This window comes from Tasmannia lanceolata, unplaced genomic scaffold (assembly GCF_043159265.1).
Source record: "Tasmannia lanceolata isolate RefF3 unplaced genomic scaffold, GAP_Taslan_0.1 ptg000029l, whole genome shotgun sequence".
NCBI classification, from domain to species: Eukaryota; Viridiplantae; Streptophyta; class Magnoliopsida; order Canellales; family Winteraceae; genus Tasmannia; species Tasmannia lanceolata.
The window spans coordinates 1,091,372-1,106,737 of NW_027518706.1; the positions used below are offsets into that span (position 1 = coordinate 1,091,372).

General features: G+C 47.7%; 2 protein-coding genes across 2 annotated transcripts; one reads left to right on the plus strand and one right to left on the minus strand.

Annotated features, from left to right (window-relative positions):
- The first annotated feature begins 9,008 nt into the window (after positions 1-9,008).
- Positions 9,009-10,137, plus strand: LOC143859410 (uncharacterized). Its single transcript, XM_077370126.1, has 2 exons — positions 9,009-9,296; positions 10,096-10,137. Exons 1-2 carry the CDS (start codon positions 9,009-9,011, stop codon positions 10,135-10,137), a joined length of 330 nt encoding a protein of 109 aa, XP_077226241.1.
- Positions 10,138-11,060: 923 nt separating this feature from the next.
- Positions 11,061-13,627, minus strand: LOC143859245 (uncharacterized). The gene is made up of 3 exons (XM_077369954.1): positions 12,279-13,627; positions 11,749-12,191; positions 11,061-11,659 (listed from the first exon to the last, which is right to left on the minus strand). Exons 1-3 carry the CDS (start codon positions 13,255-13,257, stop codon positions 11,195-11,197), a joined length of 1,887 nt encoding a protein of 628 aa, XP_077226069.1. The 5' UTR covers positions 13,258-13,627; the 3' UTR covers positions 11,061-11,194.
- Between the last annotated feature and the right edge of the window lie 1,739 nt (positions 13,628-15,366).

Consider the following 15,366-nt stretch of genomic DNA (forward strand, 5'->3'; position numbering starts at 1 on the left):
CCAGTACCCTTGGGCAATTTTAAGGGACTTGATAAGCCCATTCGGAATTTGGTAACCCCATTTTGATACTGGATAACCCTAACTCCAGAGACTTGAAAACCCCCTTCCAAAACTCCAGTACACTTGGGCAATTTTAAGGGACTTGATAAGCCCATTCGTAAATTGGTAACCCCATTTTGATACTAGATAACCCCAATCCCAAATACTTGAAAACCCCTTTCCAAAACTCTAGTGCCCTCGGCCAATTTTCAGGGACTTGATAAGCCCATTCGAAAATTGGTAACCCCATTTTGATACTTGATAACACCAATCCTAGAGACTTGAAAACCCCCTTCCAAAACTCCAGTACCCTCGGCCAATTTTCAAGTACTTGATAAACCCATTCAGAAATTGGTAACCCCATTTTTTATACTAGATAACCCCAATCCCAGAGACTTGAAAACCCCCTTCCAAAACTCTAGTACCCTTGGCCAATTTTCAAGGACTTGATCACCCCATTCGGAAATTAGTAACCCCATTTTTTATACTAGATAACCCCATTCCTAGAAACTTGAAAACCCTCTTCCAAAACTCCAGTGCTCTCGGCCAATTTTCAAGCACTTGATAAGCCCATTCAGAAATTGGTAACCCTACTTTTAAGAGTTATTAACCCCCTTCCAGAGAATTGATAAACCCCTTCTGCTACAAAACCCCCTGCTTATAGCAACTCTTCTAATGGCATTACAATTCTGCTCATAATAGAAATAACAAAAGAAATGGATGTTGTTTTCATTAAATGAGCTTCATGTATTATATCCCAATTTGTGTATTACAAAAAAAAAAAAAATTAAGTAAATTAAAAAATGTGTAGCCATCCATTCATGTATTACATCAACTTTTTCTTATACAACCACTTGTCTTCCAAAAAAGTGAGTGAAGCCATCCATGCATTATCTCCATAACTCACCCTAAAAAAAATAGCTTGAACCCTAAACAAGGTAAATCAGAAATAGATGAATGAAAAAGAGTGCAAAACCCTAAAAAAAGAAAAAAGAAAAACAAAACCTAAATACAAAGAGATAGATGGTAAGGACTCAACATTCAAGTTTTCAAAATTTGCCAACAACAATGGTGGCTGAACAAGGAGGAAGATGACTGGTAGGGTAAAAAATAAAAGGGATAATTACATTTACACCCCCTCTAGTTTCTGACACATCCACTTCAACCCCTATAGTTTAAAAAGTGACAAAGACATCCCCTCTAGTTTCGTTTTGTTTAAGGTTTCCCCCCGCAGCTGAAGGTTCGTCCATAGATTGAAGGGTTAGGATGATCCGATGGAGCTGATTTTTTGGGCACACCTTATCTATGTCAGGACCCATCAAATGAACGCTTTGGATCATCCAAATATTTTAGCCGTTGATTGCATGTCATTGGATTTTCGCTATAGATTGACTTTTGGGGATACGTGACAGCAATGTTCTTCTCATTTTTGTCTTATCTCTTACTTCTTACTTGATGAAAACATCTACTTTATCCTAAGCGTCTGTTTGATTAGTGGATAACTTTTTGTGAATAAGACCTTAGCTCGAATTGTCGTGCATGGTTAGATCTCTTGTTTTGAATAAGTTCCATCTTATATTCCTCTCATCCTTTAAAACACGTTTGTTTTAACTAAAAAGATGTTAAGTTCAAATTTGATTGAGTTTGGGGACCATTCTTCCGAGTGCTTTTGTACTCTATCCTAAGTCTGTTTTATCAGTGGATAACTTTTCGTGAATAAGACCTCAGAAGAATGGCGAGCATTCCTCAAAAGTCAAGAGACAAAGAGTAGATAATCATATCTAAGAATAAATCTTATCCAAGACAATCTATCATGCAATTAGGCATCTTATTCAACATAAAAAACATAGTTTTTTTTTTTGGACAAGAGCCCAAGTCCATGGACCATGTTGAAGAAACTCGAATAAATAAATAAAACACGGCTCCCCATCTAATTTTACAAGATGGACACACTGCAAGCGAATCGTAGGTAATCACAATTTAAGAAAAGTAATAACATTAATATACAATTAGGCTGCGGGAATCAAAATTGGTCTCTTATTCCGATTTCCCTCTAAACAGAATATAGGAAATAAAATAAAAAAATTAATTCAAAAAATTACATAAGAAAATTTAATTCCAACTAGGGCGGAATCAGAATACTATCTCTTCAGACACGAAACAGATTCCAACTTTTGTTTTTGCTCTTTAATTCTCCGTTGTTAGTTCTGCCCCTTATTCCTTTCATTTTTTAAACCTAACGTCGAAACCGGGCGGATGGCGATTCCAATGTCTAATTCTCGCAATCCAAATGCACCCTTACTGTATCAATCATAATAATCATACAGACACACCATTGGACGGCCCATTATTTTTCTTTCTTTATTTTTTATTTTAAATTGGATAAACTATTTCAACCCCTTGTACTATCATTTCCAACACCTTTTGTTTGTATTTTTCCATAAAAAGATTGCATTTCAACCATGTTTTTTTTGTCCTTGAAAATGAAGTCATTTCCTGGAAAGAACAATTACAGTGGGGGTGAAAATTAGGGGTGCAACTTGGGTCGGGTTCAACCCGAACCCAACGGATTCGACCTGAAAAACAAAAGTAAGGTCAGGTCGGGTCCAGGTTCAGGTTGAGTTTCTCATAATTTTCTATGGCATAGAGGTACTTTAGTCATTTTCTATACGATAAGACTGTATTGGCCATTTTTGTATAAGATAGGGTACTTAAGTCGTGTTCTATTAGGTAGGGGTATTTTGGTAATTTTCAATGAATTGGGGCATTTTTGTCATTTTCTACGACTTAGGGTACTTTAGTCAATTTTCATTAGAGAATAGGAATACGCTAATATTTTTTTTATGATACGGGGTACTTCAATCATTTCTCATGAGATATGGATATTTTTATTATTTTTTGATGAGATAGGAGCATTTTGGTCATTTCATACGATGCAAGGCTATTTTGGTAATTTTCTAGAAGATTTTTGTAATTTTCATTATGGTGATCAGGATCATTTTTCATGAGATAAGGATATATTGGTCATTTCCTAATGAGATATGAGAATTTAGGGTGTTGTTTGGATCCAGCGAATTTTTTCATGGAAATTGTAAAGTGATTGTAGAATGTTCAATGGACATCTAACATACGTGCCCCCAAAAATAGTTTCCAGGATTTGTTTTTCTTGGTATTGCATTTTTTTGGATAAATTAATAGTCAGGCATTTTCAGAAGATTTCGTTAATACCTGGGTTGGTACCAACCCGGACACCTTTCATAACAGCCACGACTCTCTTTGAAATTCTAAGAACTCCGCATTGCCTAACCCGGACACCTTTCTTCACAGCCGCGTAAATCTTCCTTCTTTCCTTTTTTAAAAAGAAAAAGAAAAAAAAAATTCTTCAATTTCCTTTTTTTTAAATTTTGGCCGAAATCCGAAATTAGGTCAAGACCGAAACCGAAACGTCCAAAATCCGAAATTGGCGAAATGTACCAAATTTCGGCAGAAAATTTTTGGTAATTTCGGCCCAAACCACCAACATTTCGAGTCCCTTTACCGAATTTCGGCTGAAATTTCGGGATTTTGGCTTAAATTTCGGTTTCAATCTCAGCCTAGCAACCCCGAAAAGATAGTTTTTGTGTTTGATTTTTTTGTTTTTCTCATTTCCTCCCTTGTTTCTTTTGCTTGAACTCTTACTAATTTTCTAGGGTTTGTAGAATCAATAAATGGTTCTACAGTTTCATATCTATTTTTCTCATGGTTGAAGTTTTTGCCATTTTTGCCAAGTTAGAAGAGGGATGAATATATCACTTTCCTTCTATACATTAGTCGGCTGTGCAACACATAAATATTGAGGGGCCCACATGAATGGATGATATAAGCTGTTCATTTTTATTTTTTTTCGTTCCTTACCTACCCATAGGATGATCCAAACCCTTCGATTTGTGGCCCCCGATTTTGGAGGGTACGATCACAAAATCCTCCACAAAGCAAAGGGTGTTGGATCATTGTATAGGAACCATTTTTTTCAGTCACTCCCTATCTAAGTCGTTGATAATTCATTTATGTGGGCCCACTTTACTTCTTTCATTCTTTAGCAAAATGTGCACTGATGGGGTGTGAAAACACCAGCCTCTCACAGGCTGCCACCTGTCCCAGAGTAGGTGAGACTCAGCCTCTCACAGGCTGCCACCTGTCCCAGAGTAGGTGAGACTCAGCCTCTCACAGGCTGCCACCTGTTCAGAGTAGGTGAGACTCAGCCTCTCACAGGCTGCCACCTGTCCCAGAGTAGGTGAGACTCAGCCTCTCACAGGCTGCCACCTGTTCGGAGTAGGTGAGACCCAGCCTCTCACAGGCTGCCACCTGTCCCAGAGTAGGTGAGACTCAGCCTCTCACAGGCTGCCACCTGTTCAGAGTAGGTGAGATCCAGCCTCTCACAGGCCGCCACCTGTCCTGGACACCTGTCCAGGACACCTCAACAGATTTTCCCTATAATTAGGGGACTAAAGCTCAGACTGATGAGTAATGCGAAAATCCCTTCTCTCCCTAAACTCTTAAGACATCTCCCCTTCACTCCTGCTCATACTGACTTGAGTGTCGAAGGGCCTGTCCGGAGTAAAACCCGGTCTGGTCTTCTGACCTCGCTTGCCTTGTGCAGGACTAAGCACTCACCGCAGGACTCATACTCAACCTCCCTCGTCGCTCGCTCTCAGCTCTTACGCCACTGCTGTACCTGTTACCGATTTTTGGTCTAACAGATTGGCGCCATCCGTGGGACCAAGAACTAAAAGCTGTTCTTACATCTCACTTACAAAATGGCAGGGCGCAAGAGTGCGCGATTAGCTTCTGCGCAGAACGACCAAGCCGCGCTACCTCGCAGGACCCGGAGTGGTCGAATCGCCTCGATGGTAGTGGCAGCTTCTGCCGACCAAAGCCTTTCTCGCTCGGAGCATCACAATCCCGTGCCCACCTCGGAGCAAGTCCAAGCCCTCTTCCAGCAGATGACGGCCCTTGTTGGTCAGTACCAACAACTACTTCAAGCACCCCCTCCACCTCCTCCAGAGGCCCCGCGATCTGCCCAAGGAGTCCACAGGGGAGAGTCATCACGTCACGGGGAGGGCAGAACTCATCACTCCGCTAGACAAGTTTATCGCCCCATAGTGAGGCACGCCCAGACAGAACCTCATCACCGCGAAAGATCGCGGTCTCGCTCCACGCAGAGGCGCCGGCCTCACGAAGATCGTTTGCCACCGGCGAAATCTCGACCTCGTCGTAGGAGTCCGGAAAGTCAGTCCGGTTCTGCGGCAAGCCCATTTGTGGGAAGAATCAGGTCCCCAGACCGCAGAACGGATCCGCTGCTACAGAGAATGGAGGAGATGAACCACCGGATAGAGGAATTGGCGAAGGATCAGAGCCGGCCCGCCTCTAGAGCGTTCTCAAGCAGAACGCCATTCACTAAGGATGTCCTGAGTGCTCCAGCACCCAGAGGATTTAAGATGCCTGCCGTCCCTCAGTACGACGGCACTACCGATCCCGTGGATCATCTGGAAACATTTAGAACAATGATGCTCCTCCACGGCGCCTCCGACGGCTTCATCTGCAGAGCCTTCCCAACGACGCTCACTGGCGCGGCAAGAGACTGGTACTCCAGGATCAAACCAAACTCCATCAACAATTTCGACGATTTTGGAGAGGACCTCGTCCGCCACTTCATGAGCAGCCGCAGGCCAAAGAAAACAACAGCTTCCCTGATGGCCTTGCGACAGGAAGACAATGAGCCCCTGAAGGTGTTCGTCCGCCGCTTCAACAGGGAGACACTACAGGTGCCCAATTTAGATCCCTCAGCGGCTATGAACGCACTCCTCACCGGTGCAAGATCTGATGATTTCCGTCGAGCGGTGGCTCGGCAAAATCCGCACTCACTGGCGGATCTCATGGCCGGGGCAGAAGAGTACATAACAGTGGAAGAAACACTGGCAGCTCTTAATTCAAACCGGAGGATAACCTCTGAAGAGAAGAATCTGCCTAAACAGCGTAGGGAGGATAAACCTCCCAGGAAAGAGAAGTCTCCACCCCCTCAGAGAAGAGAAGAGAACTTCACACCTCTCAATACCTCTAGAAAGCACATACTGGCAGCGATCAGTGAGGAGGAGTTTGTGAAGTGGCCGCCCAGAATGATCTCCAAAGGAAACAGAAGAGATCCTTCAAAGTACTGTCGGTTCCACAAGGACCACGGCCATGACACAGAGGATTGCTGGCAGCTCAAGGGAGAAATTGAGCAGCTGATCAGCCGGGGTTATTTGAAAAAATACATCCAGAATGACGGCCGCACCCAAGGGCGCAAAGGAAAGAGTCCCCAGGGCCGTAGCCCTCGAAGATCACCGCAGCCCCCTCCTCAGGATAAGACTTCTCAGGTCACCGACGCGCAGCCTGAGGCACCCCGATCTCAACCAAGGGGGGTTATCAATACAATCATGGGCGGACCAGCCGCCGGGGGCACCTCCTCTGCTGCTCGAAAAGCATATGCACGGCAAGTTAACGCCGTTCACACAACCAGCAAAAAGTCAAGAACGGAGAATGAGATCTCCTTCTCAGACGCAGATCTGGACAGCCTTATTTTGCCCCACGACGATGCATTGGTGCTAACCATGCTCGTTGCCAACTGGGAGGTAAAGAAAATTCTTGTGGACAACGGGAGCTCAGCGGATATTCTATACTACCATGCCTTCGAGAAAATGATGATAGGCGACGACCGTCTAAGGCCGGCGAACTCAGATTTGTTCGGCTTCTCCGGAGAGGTCGTAAAAGTGGTAGGGCAGATTGAGCTCCCCGTTCTTGTCGGAGACCCACCTCGTCAAGCATTCGCCATGGTTAACTTCCTGGTAGTGAAGGCCACCTCGGTCTATAATGCTATCTTGGGACGGCCTGGCCAGAATCTGATCCGAGCAGTCGCCTCAGCCTACCACCAAAAAATGAAATTCATAACCCCTAATGGTGTGGGGGAAGTTCGCGGAGATCAGCCTCAATCAAGGGAGTGCTATGCAATGGCACTGAAAGGAAAAAACGCAGTGGAATCACTGCCAATCGAACTGCTTGATGTAAGGGACGAACTCAGGGGTACTCAACCCGCTGAGGACCTACTCTCCATCCCACTGTGCCCGGAGGACGGTGAGAAAGTCGCTCTGATCGGTTCCTCCCTTAGTAGTAGCATTCAACATCAACTCACCGAGTTTCTCCAGGGCAATGCAGATGTCTTTGCATGGGTTCCTGCCGATATGCCCGGCATCGATCCAGAGATCAGCACTCATAGGCTTGGTGTCGATTCAACCTGCAGACCGGTGAAACAGAAAAGGAGACACTTTGCCTTTGAAAGGCGACAGGCAATAAAAGAAGAAGTGGAGAGGCTTCTGAAGGCTGACTTCATTCGCGAGATTCGATATCCGGACTGGCTAGCAAATGTAGTCCTAGTCAAGAAGACTAATGGAAAGTGGAGAACCTGCGTCGATTTTACTGATCTGAATAAGGCTTGTCCCAAGGACAGTTATCCGCTCCCGAAGATCGATCAGCTCATCGACGCCACAGCGGGTCATGAACTGTTGAGCTTCATGGACGCCTTCTCCGGATATAACCAGATCAGGATGTACGAATCGGATATACCAAAGACCTCATTCGTCACAGATCAAGGGACTTATTGCTACCGAGTCATGCCCTTCGGCCTCAAAAACGCCGGAGCTACTTATCAAAGGCTGGTGAACAGACTTTTTCAGAACCAGATCGGCCGAAATATGGAAGTGTATGTGGATGATATGCTGGTCAAAAGTCGAAGCGCACAGGACCACGTGTCTGATCTCAGAGAAACATTTCAGGTCCTCAAGAAGCACAACATGAAACTCAACCCCACCAAGTGCACCTTTGGTGTCAGTTCGGGGAAGTTCTTGGGATTCATGGTGAGTCAGCGAGGGATAGAAGCAAATCCCGAGAAGATCAGAGCTGTGGTAGAGCTTACCGCCCCAAGAACCATCAGAGAAGTTCAGCGGCTCACGGGAATGATAGCGGCGCTGGGTCGCTTCATCTCCAAATCGGCGGAGAGATGCCTGCCTTTTTTCAGTGCGGTTAAGGGCCTCAAAACTGCGCCCTGGACGGAAGAATGCCAGATTGCCTTCGACGAGCTGAAAAGGTATCTGTCCTCCCCGCCATTATTAACAAAGCCGGAGCCAGGTGAGGAATTATTTCTATATCTCTCCGTTAGCTCCACGGCACTGGCAGCTGTCCTCGTCCGCGAGGAGCACCGCCAGCAAAAACCAATCTATTATGTCAGCAAGGTTCTTCACGACGCAGAAACAAGGTACCAGCGGGTCGAGAAATTGGCTTACGCGCTGGTAATGGCTGCAAGAAAATTAAGACCGTACTTTCAAGCTCATACTGTGAAGGTCTTGACTGACCAGCCGCTCCGGCAAGTACTCCATCGACCAGATATCTCCGGACGACTTGTGAAATGGGCCGTAGAGCTGAGCGAGTTCGACATCCAGTACGCTCCAAGGCCAGCCATCAAGGCCCAAGTACTGGCAGATTTCGTAGCGGAGTGCACCATCCCCCAGCAAGTCGCCGACCCTGAAACGGTACAACTCCCAGTTGCAGAGAAAGCGGTTCCTGACGAATGCATAGCAGAAACTCAGACAGAAATCTTGCAACCCCTGGCAAAGCAGGACTCCATGACCAGCACACCAACTTGGGAAGTATATGTCGACGGTTCTTCAAATAAAAACGGCTGTGGAGCAGGCCTCATCCTCACTGGGCCTGAGGAGTTCACTGCGGATTATGCTCTGAGATTCGGATTCCGTGCGTCCAACAATGAGGCAGAATATGAAGCCCTCCTTGCCGGAATGAACCTAGCAATTCAGACCGGCGCCCGGAAATTAAAAGCATACTGCGACTCACAGCTGGTAGCAAATCAGATCCAAGGGGTCTACGAAGCCCGAGATGAGCGTATGGTTAAGTATCTTGCTAAGGTTCATCAACTCTCCAGCCGGTTTGCCAGTTTCGAGGTCATCAGAATACCGCGGACAGAAAATGCCAAAGCAGATGTACTGTCGAAGCTGGCTGCTTCTGGATACACCACTCTTGGAAGCATACGTATGGAATTTCTACAAAGATCTAGCATCGAAAGGGAAGCCGCAGATATAATGCAGGTGGAGAACGAGCCGTGCTGGATGGATGAGATCATTCATTACTTACGGGACGCAAAACTTCCCGAAGATAAGAAGGAAGCCCGTAAGGTGATACAGAGAGCCGCCCGATTCTCCCTCAGCGGTGACATTTTGTATAAAAGGTCCTACACTCTCCCGTACCTGAAGTGTCTGGGACCAAGTAACGCCGCGTACGCATTGCAAGAGACTCATGAAGGAATCTGTGGAGAACATCTGGGGGGCAAAGCCCTGGCGATCAAGGTACTCCTCAGAGGATTGTATTGGCCCACCATACGACAAGACGCGCTGAATCTGGTTAAAAAGTGCGAGAGGTGCCAGAAATTCTCCCCCACCATCCACCAGCCCGCTGTGGCGATGGCCCCAATTATCAGTCCACTCCCTTTTGCAGTATGGGGGATGGACATTCTTGGTCCTTTTCCACCGGCTTCCGGAAAGCGCATATTCGTAGTAGTGGCAATCGACTACTTCACCAAGTGGGTGGAGGCAGAACCTCTAGCCCAGATCACTGAGCAGAATATACAGAATTTCTTCTGGAAGGCAGTGGTCTGCAGATTTGGGATTCCCCGTGCCTTAATCACAGATAACGGCAAACAGTTCGACTGCCGGAACTTTCGGAAGTTCTGCTCTGACCTAAAGATTGAACAGAGATTCACTTCGGTTGCTCACCCCCAGACCAATGGGCAAACGGAAGTAACCAATAGGATCTTGCTTCAAGGGATAAAGAAAAGGCTGGATGAAAAGGCTGGCCGATGGGCAGATGAGCTCTACCATGTTCTGTGGGCTTACCGCACCACTCCTCGCACGACGACTGGTGAATCACCATTCAACCTCTCTTTTGGAACTGAAGCCGTGATACCTGTTGATATAGGCACCCCATCTCCCAGAGTCATCAGTTTCCATGAGCAACTGAACAGCGACGGACTCCGCGCCAACCTCGACTTATTAGAAGAAATCCGGGAGGAATCTCGAATCCGGGTCGCCGCTTATAAGCAGAAGGTGTCGAATTATCACGACTCCAAAATCCGCCCCAGAGAATTCAGGACAGGGGATCTGGTCCTGAGAAAGGCAGCCGTCTCCCAGCCGACGAAAGTAGGGAAACTTTCCCCAACTTGGGAGGGACCCTATCGAGTGAAGGAAGTTATCCGGCCAGGAAGCTACAGGCTAGAGACACTGGAGGAGCACCTATTACCTCATGCATGGAACTCCAAAAATCTCAGGAAATATTATCAGTAGTCGAATTATCCGGCGTGAAAAGGTGATCTTGTAAATTTGTATATTTGTTGTTATGAATAAATAATCTTCTTGCAAATTCAGTGTCACTTTTATATCTGGAAACCCAGTTCTTAAACTTGGGTACGCACTGGAAACCCAGTTCACAAAACTTGGGTACTCACTGGAAACCCAGTTCTTAAACTTGGGTACGCACTGGAAACCCAGTTCTTAACCTTGGGTACGCACTGGAAACCCAGTTCACAAAACTTGGGTACGCACTGGAAACCCAGTTCACAAAACTTGGGTACTCACTGGAAACCCGGTTCTTAAACTTGGGTACGCACTGGAAACCCAGTTCACAAAACTTGGGTACGCACTGGAAACCCAGTTCACAAAACTTGGGTACTCACTGGAAACCCAGTTCTTAAACTTGGGTACGCACTGGAAACCCAGTTCACAAAACTTGGGTACTCACTGGAAACCCAGTTCACAAAACTTGGGTACTTGTTAAAAGACCAGTTCGTCGCAATTCGACCATCAACGGCCTCACTCACAGGTTATCAAAATAAAAAGACAAAGTCAAGCAAATCACTCAGCTGAGAAGTATCAGGGACAGACAAATTTCATTGATCAGAATATGTGGGGCCTCGAGGGCCATTACAAAATTCACTTTAAACATGCTGGTAAAAGCTGTAGGGTCTCAAGGACCATTACAAAAAGAGGTCAAAACAAAGACAAAACAAAAAAATAAAAATCTAAGCATCTGGAAGAGAGGTGATGTCAGCAGGAGTATCAGCAGGAGTATCTGGCTCCTCATCAGTAATCTTCGGCCTGGCAGGGAGAGTCATGTTCTGCATCAATAGATTTGGATTGCAGGCCTGGAGCTCCTGGAGGCAGTCGTAGTATCCAAGACTGTAAGCCTCGCTCGACAGGCTGAAAAGTTCAGCCTCCTTTGCCTCTGTGGCCTCTTTTACTGCCTTCTCCTGCCTGTCAGTGGCCCTTCCTCTTTGAGCCTCCATGGCTTCAGCAGCCTTGGCCAGTTTCCTCTTCTCTGCGGCCAGATCTTCTTTTAACAACTTCTTCTCCTCCTCTATTCGCCCAATGCTCGTTTGAAGCTCCTGCACCTCAGCGGCCAACTTTCCGTTCACCTCTTCAGATGAAGTAATGGCTTGGGAGAAGCTCTTACTCTTCTCCTTGAGGTCATTATAGTATAGCAAGATCTGAAGAAAGAACAGAAAGAAACAGGCATCAGTATGGTGAAAGGAAGAAATGGGCAGAAAGATAGCAAATCGAAGCACTACTTCCTTACCTGGTAAGCGGAGGACAACACAGCCTCCTCTCCTGTAGCTGGCGGCTCGTAAAGGACCTGTTGCTTGTCCTTCTGCAGCAAACACTTGCTCATAAGCTCTGCTGCTACCCGGCTCTCGCCTAAGGCAGTGTCATCCTTCAGAACGGCCCAATTGGGTCGAAAGACTTGCTCACTAATCCCCGCAGGAGGGCGAGCCCCAGAACCGGCTCCGGTAGAAGCACCACCGGACTTAGAAGAGCCACCGCCCTGAGCAAAGGGGCCTACTAGCTTCACCTTAGTCTTGGGCCTCTGGGATGGGGGAGGAATGCCCTGTGACGGGGCCGGACTCCCCAGCACAGTCGCTTTTCTCTTCTGGCGCTCCTGCTGCGCCTGTTGAGCACCTTCTTGTGCCCGCGGTTGAGCTCCCTGCCTGATTTTCTCGACGGTTGATTGTTTCTTCATCTCTGCAAGACAAATGAGCAGCCAACGGTCAGAAGCAAGTATATAAAAAAAAAAATAAACAGATTGCATAGACAAGTCTAGCTACATACGTTCTGGAGTCGCGGCACTCACGCCCAGCCCGACCAGAATCGCCTCTTCAGAAAACTCCTTACAACGGATGAGGCCCGATTGCTCAATCTCCTTCCGCATCAAGGCGAATGTTATACTGTCCTCACCTTCGAGGAGCGGCTTTCGACTCAGTTTTGAGGTATCTGGAGTGTCCCACACTAGAGGGACAGACCAGGGCTCACTGGCCTCCTGATCCACAACATAGAAGAATCTGTTCTTCCACGAGTGAATCGACGAAGGAATGCCAGTGATTATCTTCCGTTCAGGGCGCTGGCTAATGTAGATCCAGCCCCCTTCTTTATGCTTCTTCAGGTGTGCACAAGCACGGAACAGTGACAAAGTCACGCTCCTCTCTAACCGACCGTGGACGAGGTATAAAAACCCAACTAATAATCTCCATGAGTTCGGAGCTACCTGGGCCGGGGCTAGTCCGTAGTATCGCAGCACCGCTGAGAAAAAGGGGTGCAACGGAAATCGGAGTCCTGCCCTCAGTGACTCCTCATAAATACAGAGATCCTGGCTCTCGTTGCAGGCTCTGTCTCCCTCTATAGCTGCCCTCAGCTCAAATCTCGGGGGCACACAGTATTTATCCCTGATGTCTCCCAGCATAGATCTGGTGAGGTAGTTCTCCTCGACTAGAGCTCGCAAGTTGTATTTTGGATCGGCATCCATCCGCGCTCTAGCGATCACCTCCACGGCCCGGCCAGGAAGGAATGTTGTGGACGCTTCAGCAACGTCGCTCTCAACACTCCCTCCTGCTCGCGGGAGACTGCCAGTCAAGGGTGGAGTGGCATTCAGATCTAAGATCACTTCATCCCTATCCCCTCCGTCGTCACTATCTACAAGGTCTATCCTATCAGACGGACTAGCCAAAAAAGGCTCCTGAGGCATCCTAAACTCCGAAATACTGCTAGTGGAGGACCCCGTACCGGACTCGGAATCGGAAGTACTATCAGACATAGTAAAAGGAAGGGCTGAGAGGAATACCGGTGAGTGGAGCTCTTAAAAGATCTTGGAACGCGACTGCGAGCTACGGGCTGCGAACTGCGATCTGCGATCTGCGGACTGCGAGCTGCGAACTGAGAAGTGGAAACTCCCAGAGCAAGAAGAGAAAAAAGATGAAAGGTAAAAAGTAAAAAGTGAAGGGGGGTAAACCTCCTTATATAGTTTTTCGGAGGCGGTGGGGTAATAAATGCGATGCACGCATCTCGAGGCCATCCGGATTGCGCCACGTGTCCCCTATTTATGACGGACACATTCTCCCACCATCAATACGATCAAGCACGCGCGTAAACATTCACGTCCCAAAGGTGGATCTCCGCACTCCGCACTCCGCACTCCGCACTCCGCACTCCGCACTCCGCACTTGGCATTCAGTCCGGAAAAAACCGTACTGGATATAACGCGTTCTCACAAGACGACAAAAATCAGTCCGGTCCGCACCGGACTGGCCGCTAGAAGACAAAATTCAGTCCGGAAAAAACCGTACTGGATATAACGCGTTTTCACAAGACGACAAAAATCAGTCCGGTCCGCACCGGACTGGCCGCTAGAAGACAAAATTCAGTCCGGAAAAAACCGTACTGGATATAACGCGTTTTCACAAGACGACAAAAATCAGTCCGGTCCGCACCGGACTGGCCGCTAGAAGACAAAATTCAGTCCGGAAAAAACCGTACTGGATATAACGCGTTTTCACAAGACGACAAAAATCAGTCCGGTCCGCACCGGACTGGCCGCTAGAAGACAAAATTCAGTCCGGAAAAAACCGTACTGGATATAACGCGTTTTCACAAGACGACAAAAATCAGTCCGGTCCGCACCGGACTGGCCGCTAGAAGACAAAATTCAGTCCGGAAAAAACCGTACTGGATATAACGCGTTTTCACAAGACGACAAAAATCAGTCCGGTCCGCACCGGACTGGCCGCTAGAAGACAAAATTCAGTCCGGAAAAAACCGTACTGAATATAACGCGTTCTGCGAAGCATTAGGAGCCAGTCCGGTTGAAGCCGTACTCCGGACTGCGAACTCCCAACTCCGGACTGCGAACTCCGGACTGGATTTGACTCTGTGTTGCGACAGGAGCCAGTCCGGTTGAAGCCGTACTCCGGACACCGGACTGCGAACTGCGAACTCCCAACTCCGGACTCCGGACTGCGAACTCCGGGCTGGATATTTGACTCTGTGATGCGCCAGAAGCCAGTCCGGTTGAAGCCGTACTCCGGACGCCGGACTGCGAACTCCGAACTCCGAAATCCGGACTGCGAACTCCGGACTCCGTGCTAAATTCTTCGATTCACCCCCGAACAACGTCTCCCCATCCAGAAAAACGAGTGATCACACTTTCCCAAGTCCTTCAATGACTTGGAAAACTGGGGGGCAACTGATGGGGTGTGAAAACACCAGCCTCTCACAGGCTGCCACCTGTCCCAGAGTAGGTGAGACTCAGCCTCTCACAGGCTGCCACCTGTCCCAGAGTAGGTGAGACTCAGCCTCTCACAGGCTGCCACCTGTTCAGAGTAGGTGAGACTCAGCCTCTCACAGGCTGCCACCTGTCCCAGAGTAGGTGAGACTCAGCCTCTCACAGGCTGCCACCTGTTCGGAGTAGGTGAGACCCAGCCTCTCACAGGCTGCCACCTGTCCCAGAGTAGGTGAGACTCAGCCTCTCACAGGCTGCCACCTGTTCAGAGTAGGTGAGATCCAGCCTCTCACAGGCCGCCACCTGTCCTGGACACCTGTCCAGGACACCTCAACAGATTTTCCCTATAAATAGGGGACTAAAGCTCAGACTGATGAGTAATGCGAAAATCCCTTCTCTCCCTAAACTCTTAAGACATCTCCCCTTCACTCCTGCTCATACTGACTTGAGTGTCGAAGGGCCTGTCCGGAGTAAAACCCGGTCTGGTCTTCTGACCTCGCTTGCCTTGTGCAGGACTAAGCACTCACCGCAGGACTCATACTCAACCTCCCTCGTCGCTCGCTCTCAGCTCTTACGCCACTGCTGTACCTGTTACCGATTTTTGGTCTAACATGCACTATATGGCCGTTCACCAAAAAGATGGATGGC